Below are 10,662 nucleotides of genomic sequence, written 5' to 3' on the forward strand. Positions count from 1 at the left end.
CATACAGAGGGTAGTTTTCTCAACTTGTTAAGCTTAAAATTCGTCCATTTGTCAAGTGACCTACCCCAAAGGTCAAAGTTCTAGACTAGCTCGATCATTTGTGTCATTGTAAGGACAATTTGAACTAAAATAAAAAAATAACCCTAAGAAGTGGCAATCCTGTAATATCTTTTATATTGGGAGTCAAAATATTGCAGTTTTGGTTTATTTTAATTCCCCTATTTCAAAGGTGTTTCGGTTGGGAATGTGTGGTTATGGTTAGTTATTAGGCGGGATTGCTGATAGTGAAGTCTAAAAGACTTAGGTCAGCTTCAATGGCAGTTTCTACGTTCATGGCTGCTAACAGCAATGTCAAGTTAAACTTTCCAATAGTAAAGAAGGTGGATAAGGTTCCCATTGAATCCTTTCGGGTTTTCTTGAAACCTTTGCGTTGCCTTCCGGTACAGCAGCAGGTATCAGCATTCTGTATAAAAATGTAAATCTCTTCATTTTTTTTTGTTGTTGCCAAAAGCATAAACTATTGCCTATGTGTAGTTGCCATTTGTTCTTAGCTAGTTTAAATCACATCATTATTCTGTTATTTATGATTGTTATAGATATTTGGTGCAACCGTGCAAGTAACTGTAATTTTTCTGAGGTTCTGTATCGTATGAGCAAAGAATTTGTCGTCTTCTTACTATTTGATTTAGTTTTCTTTTCTAATCTACTTGTTGACTCATTTATATGTATCTTTCTCTATCGTTGAGATTCAGAATCCGAATATTGATATGACCTCTGAAGTTCAGTATTTGAAGATTAAGCTGTTGTTAAGTATGAAACTAGATCAGTCCAGATGGAAATTTTTAATGAAGTAGATGAGAAAGGAAAAATTAATGAAGGGAATGTAAGAAAGTTTTCTATCAAAATGTTGAAGACGTATAATTAAGTACTAAATAAAAGTGTGTCTTCTATTATGTCCTAAACTTTTAAATGAAATGGTCACACACTTTAACGCAAAATACTCGAAGAAAGTAGGAAAAACAACAATAACTAAGCCTCAGTCCCAAATGAGTTGGGGTTGTCCATCGCCTGCAAAGTAAAGCCAGACCTCCTTTCTCTTTTACTTCTGTCTTTGTGAGTGCTACAACTGTAACCAATCCTATTTTTTAGTAGTCAAAGTGGCTAACACTAGTAGATTGGATTGTGCCTCCTGCATGTTAAGGCCTGTGTAAAGTCACCCACATTACCATGTTTTCCTGCTCTGACTATCTACTTTATTGGTGAAGATAGATCCTTTCTTTTCTCTTCTTTGCTCACTTTCCCAATTCTGCTTCTTCTCTTCTCCTTTCTCCGCTGCATTTTGTGTATGGGCTTCTCTATCTGCCCTGCTTTAACAGAGAATGCCCATTCATAATCAGTTTAGAATCAGCATAGCTAGCCTGGGTCTGTCCCTCTTCTACTTCTTAAAGATTTGCACTTGTAGTTTAGGAACCCATGGTGCTTTTGTCCATTTATCTCCATGCAATGATGTTGGGAAAGTGAGACGACATAGAGACATCTCTGCATGAATAACTCTCCAGCTCTTTATAAGTTGTTTCTAACAAATTTGAACGCTTAAAGGGCTGGTCCAATGTGTTAAAACAGACATTCCTATGTGACTGTTTTGCTAATAATTAAAGGAAGAACTTTTTGTACTCTGAGTATGTTAAATGAAGCTGACTAGATAATTGCAGTTGTATTTTTTACAAATATTGAAGAAGCCCTTCATCTAATCGTATGGACATTTCATGTACTGAAGGACTTCACCGAAAACACGATGTATATTGATCTAATAATGTAATATGCTTCTATTTGAACCATTTTAACATGGGCGTTGCTGGTTTCTGGACTAACCTGATGAGATCAACTTGTCATATCTCAGCCCTCATTCCCGAGTCTGCAGTCTTCTTGAATATTTCCCCTTCTATGATACAACGTCCCTTCTCTATAGATATTTAGATCTCCATCAGTTTAACCAGGTTCACATCCACAGTTGCTAATAATGAGTTCAATAATAAGAACCTTAAATATTGAACCCATAGAGTTTAAATCCTGAATCCGCCCCTGACTTTAACCGCCTCATTTCTAAGTGGAGATACTTTTAAGTCCGCTGGTCTTTTTCTATTAATATTATCAGCACTAATGCTGACTGTTATCGTCGTTTTAAGATACTGAATCGTTACATCTTGGCTCTTGCATCCTGCAATCCAGTTTCTTGCTTTATTCTTCTTCTTATTGCTGTGATGCAATTGGTTTACCAGTTTAGAAATCTCTAACTCTTTTATTTGTTTTGAAAGGCTGAGTCAGGAATCTTGTGTGAACCTTGTGGTGGCTCTGGATGGTTGCTTTGTGATTTTTGTAAAGGGCAGAAGACCAATGTGAAGTCTGAGACTAACAAAATTTACCGCCGCTGTCCATCGTGTAGAGCTGTAAGTGTTTCCTTTTCACATCACATAGGAGTAGTAATCAGTCTTTGCATTATTTTCTAATGGAACAGTAATAATTACACTCACTGATGTTTTAAACGTTGTTATAAATTAATAAAAATTAGTATTTTTACCTGCGCGATGCGCGGACACAAATATCAAATTATAATTTGAGTTATTGGAGTTACCTTAAAATTTAAAACTTCCAGATAACATATTTCTTTTTATTTTATATCTGTAACAATCTAACTCCTTGATTTAGTGCTTGTATTTTATTTTGTGGTCAATATTAAATAATACTAAACATATCACGTTTGTGATATGTCTTGTTTGAGCATATTATTTAACAAAATTCTTACTATCACTTTATGTTTCACCGCAAATTTGAATAAGTCTTATCCTTCTACATTTTCACCCAAAATAACTCTCTCTTTAATCTTTGCTTATAGTTATTGCATTATCTATTACTTAATAATATTATATTCATGTGATATTTTATTAGCTTACCAATTGACTTGATATCTTGCTTATTACCCTTTTGATAAACATATATAAATTTAAATTTTTTTATTCCTAAAATTTAATTTATTTTTGTACTTTTATCCTCTTACTTGGAACTCTATTTTCATTTAAATCTTTCAATAATATTTTTGAGTATTATTTAATTATTTAATATACTTATACTTAATTAATTCAAAGTATAAATATTCTCACACTATCTCTATTTTCCTCTTTATACATCCTCTTCCCTACTATGAATTTTTAGTTAGTTTTTTACATTAATATTTTACCAATAAACAAAATATATAATATCACATTTTATTTTAAGTTATAACTTTGAATTAGTTTAAAATATTAATAGATAATTTTTTATTATTATATTTTAAATCTATTGAATTTTCTTATAATTGTTTTTGTATCACGTGTAATTAAATTTTCTTTCTCTTTTAACGTTAGGATACAAATAGACTTTAATTTTCGTTCATAAAATTATCCACACGAGATATTTATTTTGTATTTCCTTAGTTTAAATTTGTTATCCAATTTTTAGTTTTTTATCTAGTAAAATTTTAATTTTGTAGTCCTATCCATAGTTTGAGCGTTTCACCATAATTTTAATCTAAATCCCAAGTTCAATCGTCTTTCCCTTCTATTTCTAATATTAAATATTTTTAAATTTTTGATTATTGCTATTAAGTTACCTAATATATAGTATTTCATTTTCTTATGTGGCTTTCATTAACATGCCTCTTTATTTAATATCATAATTTGTTTATATCCTTTAATATTATTATATAAATCAATGTATTATTTTTTAATCTTGAAATAAATATTTATTTTATTTAAAATTAATACCCAAAATTATCAAATTGTTTAAATTTATTAATAATATTTTTAAGCATTATATATTTACTTTATTTTATTTTTTAAACTATTTTATTTCCCTTCTATTTCTTAATATTAATATTTGATTTTTAAAATTTTTTTTAATCTATTAAACTTCAGTTATGTGGCCTTATCCACATCATGACCATTTTTTATCATACTTAAAAAAAACTTTTTATATCAAATTTAAATAAGTTTTATCCTTTTTTGTTCTTTATGATAGAAATTTTAATTTTTTCTATGTTTGTTTCTCATTTTGCTATTGTATATTCAATACTTAATATTATTAACATTGTCATATGCTTTTTATTAGTTTACTTGAATTTAATATCTACTTTTATCACATTTAACAAAATACAAATAATAAATAAAAATTATTTCAATAGTAACTTTGACTCTATTGTTCATATTCTTAAATATGAATTTTCTTATCATATTAAAAAAAAAAGTCTCATCTCAAATTCAAATATATCTTATTCTTCTATTTTCTCCATTGGACCACATTTCCAAAAAATCATCTTATACTTTCAAACTTAACCTAGCAATACTCAATTCAAATATTAATCGTAAAAACTCTAATTGTTGCAATAATATTTTAAGAAATATTTATTTATGTATAAAATATTAATTGTACGAATTGTCAACATTAATATAACCTCATTATATATATATAAACTCTAATTGTTGCAATAATATTTTAAGAAATATTTATTTATGTATAAAATATTAATTGTACGAATTGTCAACATTAATATAACCTCATTATATATATATATATATATATATATATATATATATATTACTATTTAATTGTTTTTCCTACCATAATTGAATTATACATAAAATTTAATTAAAGGTACCTATAGTAATGTATATTGTTCACAAATAAGGTCAGATACAAAGCTTGTACTAAATAAAAAATTATTATTTCAACTTAAAATTAATGTGTAAGATACAAAATAAAATTTTGATTAATTCTTTCTCAAAAAAAGATACCTACCATAACTGAATTATACACAAAATTTTAATTAAAGATACCTACAGTAATGTATATTGCACCCAAAAAAGGTTAGATACAAAGTTTGTACTAAATAAAGAATTACTATTTCAACTTAAAATTAATGTGTAAGATACAAAACGAAAATTTAATTGATTCTTTCTCAAAAAAGGATACCTACCATAACTGAATTATGCACAAAATTTTAATTAAAGATACCTACAGTATTGTATATTATACCAAAATAAGGTCAGTTACAAAGCTTGATCAATTAATTAAAATTCGTCCCTACCATAATTTATTTCGTCCCTACCATAATTTTACAAAAAAATGTTAACTAAATTATACTACTAATAGAGATTTGTATCATGATTAAAAAATAATTCTTATTGAACTACTATTTCCATTAATTATGTTTCCATTTATAATTCAAATTTTTAATGTTGTCTTAAAATTGCCAAGTGACTTTTTTTTAGCTTGTCATTTGGCTTAACCTCATGCTTCGCTACTCTCCTTTTAATATAACATAGAAGATTCCAATAACCGCAGGTGGGGTACATATTGTGCTCAAAATGCAAAGTTTTCAAGTGCGTTACCTTCCCAAATTATGAAGACGGTGAGGTCCTCAGCTTTTGAACTTGCAAGTTCATCTCACTTGTTATCTCGAATATTCATTTTTTACCAATTATCATAGATATATATAATTTTACTGACTGGTATATTGTTGTATATGTAATTTTACTTGATATTTGTATTTTCCAATGACCAGAAAAAAGAAAATAAAACAGTCGGAAATTGTGCAAATATCTTTTGAAATTGTGTACACAAACTTCGACTTGTGCAAATTCTTTCAGATTTCAGCGTTGTATAGATATCTGTGCACAAACATCCATTTTTGTGCAAGTTCTTTGATATTTTAGGCATTATATAGATGTGCAAACTTCAATTCCAGGTTATGGCATAATTGTTTTGCCAGTGACAAACCAGTCTAATGAAAGACGACCGTATCAGAGGTTCCAGCTTGTGAGAGTTAAACAGGTCGGAAAATATGCACTGATTCAAATACCAAAATTATAACAAGAAAGTCTACTGCTTATTTTAGTGAGAATTTTCTAAAAATAATTTCGCAGATCTTGTGTCCCTTAAAACATTCATGTGAAGTAAGTGGTCTGTGTTTTCAGTTTTGAAATCCATGAGATTTTAAACACAACACTAGCCCCTACTCCCCAAAAAGAACAAAAGTAAATGATAGTGACACCAGGCATACTTAGTGAAAATACTGAAAGAATAAAACGGAGAAACGAGTACTATAATTTTAAAATGGCGGGCAAAAACATTATTTTAGCACTCTTTTCCTCGTTAGCTGCTTCAGGAATTAGGATCCCTTTATTAATATAAATGTATTCTACAACTTTGTGATGTGTCTAAACAAGAACCTCAAGCTGCTGTCACCCAAATTGATTTTGACAAGGATCTGAGGAACTAACTAGGTAATCACTAGCACCAAAGATATATAAGTACTAATCATCAGGAGAAGTTGTCTTATTTGTTTCTGCTTCTTTAGGCTGGTAAACTGCTTCTAAACACTCTTTAGCTCTGTGAACCTTTGACTGAAGGTAAAAACTCCCATTTTTAGCATTTCGCTCAAACAAGTTATCGTACTTCTGCAAGAAAAAGGAGAAGGATAGTATTTGAGTCATACTGAAGACAAAGCAGTGTTACAAGATAATGACAACATTTAGACGAACCTGCACAATTTCTTCCCATGATGAATTCTCAGTGACGCCAAGAATCTGCCTTGCCTCTGCTTCCGTCATGGTTTTACTAGCTCTTTTAATATTCTGCACTGCTTCTTGAGCAACACCATTTTTCGAGGCATCTGCCATCAGGATGCAGTAAGTACATAGTGTAGCAAGATGTGCGTGGAAGCAAGCATATTACAAACCAAGTTATACCCAACAGCTTAACTCAGAACATCGAATCTTACCACATTTCATTCCTTGAGGTAGGAGCAGGGACATGAATCAACCGTGTTGAAACATATTTTTACATTGATAAACAAGTGTATGTAATGCAGATTTTGTTAATAATTCCTCCGGATTAAATTCCCAAGGAAAATCACACGCTGTACCTCTATTTAGTATTAACATAGTACATTACATGTCTTCAAGGGGATGGCAAAGTGGTTAAGACAAAAGCAATAATCTGGAAATCTCTACTTTCAAATCCCAACTACAATCGCTTAGTGTGAGCCTATCTGCTCCACCCCCAGGTGAATAGGATTACGTAGCCCATACGCTTGTGTTGTAGCAGGATGTTTGATAGATTAGCCTAATGGGCGTGCAAGCTTACTCAAACATAAACATAATAAAAGAATTCACAACAAAAAATTGCATAGAATTTAGGGACGCATCTAGTAGTTATCGCTGAATCAATAGATCTAAAGTACCATTCACCACATTCCTAGGGAGTTACATGAACCTCACATCTAACAAACAGGAAGAGCGCAACAGTTCTGAAATGCTTGTGATGCAGAACGACTCAGATTAATTGCCTATAGGATTAACTAATTTTAAAAAGGGGGAATGTGAATTCAGAAGATACTTACTGGCTAATGCCTGGCGATATGCTTGAACAAAAGCCCTTGCCAATATAGAAGAGCCCATTACAATTAAATTAGCAAGAATTTTTGCAGCCTGCCTCAAGAACAACATGAGTTGTGTAATTGTCGAAATGAGATATCATTTCAAGTACATGGCACATGAGAATGCAAAGGATATGAAATAACATCAAATAAACAGTGACATAATGTGAGATATGGCCCAAAATATCAACTTTTCTATGATAATAACCATGTAGAAAGAGTTTCAATTCTATGAGTTTACTTTGTTTAGGGGATAGAGGGGAGATCACATGGTTGGTCGTTAAGCCATTTTTACTTGGCCACAGATGGTTGCCAGTTCAAGCCAGCTAAGTAAAGAAAAAACCTAACTTAAAATGGCTTTTAAAAAAAAGGAACAAAAAGCAAATTGGCAACAAATGCTTTGCAACGTTTATTGTCACGACCCATTTTCTGAACAAGCCGAGACCGGCACTCGATCACTAAACATGACCGAGCGAACCATCTCTGCTTATCAAATCTATTATAACTCCAAACTTTATATGCAACAAGGCAATACTCCAACCAAATACTTTTGATTAATGTAAATATTTAAATAAATCAACTCCAAAACTTTATACGTAATAACTACTAAATATATGCTAAGTTATTATAAAAAAAACATCTGAATCTTAACCCATTGACTATGTCTATGAAGCCTCTACTGATAAACTGACGCACTGCTCAGGACATAAGATTTTCTGGCCAGTTCTCTAAGTAACAAAGAAATAACTAAATAAAGATGACTCTAAGAAATACTCCACGAACAAAAACGGAGCTCACCAATAGCACTGGAAGAGAAGGAAGTCCTAACTCGTAGCCTGCTCGCCTGCAAATCCGGTTCCTACGTTGTACCGCAGACCAACGTAGGTTCCCAAAAGAGAACGTCAGTACCATCCATTGTACTCAGTGAGTCTCAACAACAGGGGCGAAACTTTAATAACATATACATTATGAGCAAAGGTTCTAAATGCATGTAAAACATAAAGCTTATAAGAATAATTCTAAATAATTGCATAATAGCAGTTTTTGAATATTCTAAAAGAAATTCTTTTCTTTTTCTTTCTTAAAAAAATATACTTCACTTTATACTTTGGGAGTTCCAACTATCCTGACTTAATTCTGTCTCAATCACCGTGTAATCGGCACCGTTTCGATCCCAACCTGATCGCCCAATCCACGAGGTGCCACTCGCTTCATGGTTCTCAGCACTCATGTCTCATACCTTAGCATGGCTAAGTAAATTCTCAGCAACGAGACTCTCGGCTCGTGTGCTCCCTACTTTGGCACAAGTAGTTTTAGGAAGTCAACGCCTTGGTCAGGACCCTAGGCCTGGACGATGACCCCTTCTCAAAATAAAGGATACTCCCAAAAATCTTTTCTTTCTAAAACTTCTTCCTGTGACTTTTCAAGTCTAAATCTTTTATACATACTCATAGAGTTATCCTTAAATGTAAGCCATTACATATAAATTACAATAGAAGTATTTGAAGTGTACGAAATATTGAAAACCTTTAAAAGATATCAAAAATTGTTAAATTTATTAAGAAGCCGACATGTATGCATCAATATTCAACACGACTTAAAGTTCCCTACCATCGCACTTCTTGTCACAGTGCTATTTTGAGTTATTTGCCATATGCAAAATCTGACTTGAAATCCAATTTCTATGACCAAAGTAATGTTACAGGTTTTATAAAATGATCTTGAGAATAATAAAAAGAATAACACACTTATGAAATATTCAACTTGCCTTAGTATACAGATAAAGTCATTACTAATGTCCTAGTCCAATTAATACCACAAGCGTTATTAATATTCATCAAACACCTTGTGTGCGTGCTTTTGTGAGTTAAACCACCTTAATAAAGGGTTATATCAACTCACCTCAAAACTTCTCGAGCAAATACGTAGACTCCAGTCCAATTTATACCCGTCAAACAATTGATTCTACAACAACCAGTGCATCTTAAATAAATTTTAAAGTTTCACACCTAAACATGTAATTTATTGTTGATATAGAGGAAGAAGGGGATTAGCTATTCAATTCTTACCTATTACCCACTGTAGGATAATTGACAATAGGAATTCAAGAATTAGTGATTGGTAAGAACCCTAGAATTTTCCGTTGCTTGCGTGAGTACTTTCGCTGGGACGTGCGAAGTCAGAAAAGTCTGCTTGGGGTTTCTTTTTGTTGGAAGCTTTAAGGCTTTAAGCCTGCTTAGCTTTTCAACAGATTTTGTGGGCTTAAGGGCTTTGGTAATTTTGTCCATTTTTTTATTATTATTTTTCTTTTTCTTAACTAATAATTAATAATACCTACTTTTAATAATTAATAATATTAAAATTATTAATATTCCCTAATTGTATATCCAATTATTTAAGAGTGTGTATATATATATATATATATATATATTCACTATAGGCAAGAAAAATAATAATAATAATAATAATAATAATTTAATCTTATACATCACAATTTCTAAACATTAATCTTATAAATATAATTATGGTTGTACCTTGAAAGAAGCAAATCTTAACGAGTAATCTAAAGGATCTCTTACAAAAGTCATTAATACAAAATATTTGTGTACATTTATTGTAAGATAATCACAAGATATACTTATATGAGTATTTAACCCATTTATTTTGTTTAATTTTATCCTTATAAAAAAATTAAACGTATACGATAGATTAGGCCTGAACATCTTAAGAATGAAGTGAGGGCTACAGCAAGCAGGATGAATTAAAGCAAAACAAAGAAGAAACCGCTAGTTCCTCAAAATATCATCATTTTTTACATTGACAAGCCCGGATAGCATCAATAATTAGAAGGCAAGCTGATGTCTAGCTGGAAGCACAGCGGATTGCAAATTCAAAGGAAAAAGGGATTGGAATGCACATCTGGAAGAATAAAAAACATGAAAGTACAAACATACCATTTCCAGAATTATGAGATGACCCCCAACCAGGAAAGTGGAAAGAGTAACCTAAGAAAATACCAAACACCGGAGTGGACCAATTAGATTCAAAAATCAAAAGCTAATTGTATACATAAGCTAATTGTTTTGGGGACTACTTAGAGAGAAAATATATATAAAAAAAAAAAGGAAGCTAAAACCCAAGCATCAAAGGTTAAAACATTTTGATTGGCCAATCAAAAGCTAAAGTTGTGC

At 31.2% G+C, this 10,662-nt stretch overlaps 2 protein-coding genes across 3 annotated transcripts; one reads left to right on the forward strand and one right to left on the reverse strand.

Moving 5' to 3' along the window:
* The first annotated feature begins 206 nt into the window (after positions 1–206).
* Positions 207–5,631, forward strand: LOC104212858 (uncharacterized). The gene is made up of 3 exons (XM_070153977.1): positions 207–452; positions 2,316–2,447; positions 5,377–5,631. Exons 1-3 carry the CDS (start codon positions 315–317, stop codon positions 5,461–5,463), a joined length of 357 nt encoding a protein of 118 aa, XP_070010078.1. The 5' UTR covers positions 207–314; the 3' UTR covers positions 5,464–5,631.
* A 560-nt stretch (positions 5,632–6,191) lies between these two features.
* LOC104225562 (mitochondrial import inner membrane translocase subunit PAM16 like 1-like) lies at positions 6,192–9,436 on the reverse strand. 2 transcript variants are annotated; one of them, XM_070153070.1, is made up of 5 exons: positions 9,374–9,436; positions 8,270–8,330; positions 7,436–7,523; positions 6,576–6,706; positions 6,192–6,491 (listed from the first exon to the last, which is right to left on the reverse strand). In XM_070153070.1, exons 3-5 carry the CDS (start codon positions 7,491–7,493, stop codon positions 6,348–6,350), a joined length of 333 nt encoding a protein of 110 aa, XP_070009171.1. In that variant the 5' UTR covers positions 7,494–7,523; positions 8,270–8,330; positions 9,374–9,436; the 3' UTR covers positions 6,192–6,347. The 2 variants fall into 2 exon arrangements, with proteins under 2 accessions (XP_070009171.1, XP_009775689.1); XM_009777387.2 differs by lacking the exons at positions 8,270–8,330; positions 9,374–9,436 and having other exon boundaries at positions 7,436–7,790.
* Between the last annotated feature and the right edge of the window lie 1,226 nt (positions 9,437–10,662).

The sequence above is a fragment of the Nicotiana sylvestris genome, chromosome 8 (assembly GCF_000393655.2).
Source record: "Nicotiana sylvestris chromosome 8, ASM39365v2, whole genome shotgun sequence".
Classification (NCBI taxonomy): Eukaryota; Viridiplantae; Streptophyta; class Magnoliopsida; order Solanales; family Solanaceae; genus Nicotiana; species Nicotiana sylvestris.

Bases quoted from the DNA above. Each gene is read 5' to 3' on its own strand.
- LOC104212858 (XM_070153977.1), top strand. From the start codon at position 315: ATGGCAGTTTCTACGTTCATGGCTGCTAACAGCAATGTCAAGTTAAAC. The intron at 453-2,315 runs GTATCAGCATTC...TTGTTTTGAAAG, and splicing joins GCCTTCCGGTACAGCAGCAG to GCTGAGTCAGGAATCTTGTG. The intron at 2,448-5,376 runs GTAAGTGTTTCC...CAATAACCGCAG, and splicing joins GCTGTCCATCGTGTAGAGCT to GTGGGGTACATATTGTGCTC.
- LOC104225562 (XM_009777387.2), bottom strand. From the start codon at position 7,541: ATGTTGTTCTTGAGGCAGGCTGCAAAAATTCTTGCTAATTTAATTGTA. The intron at 6,707-7,435 runs GTAAGTATCTTC...TCCTGATGGCAG, and splicing joins ATATCGCCAGGCATTAGCCA to ATGCCTCGAAAAATGGTGTT. The intron at 6,492-6,575 runs GTTCGTCTAAAT...TTTTTCTTGCAG, and splicing joins CATGGGAAGAAATTGTGCAG to AAGTACGATAACTTGTTTGA.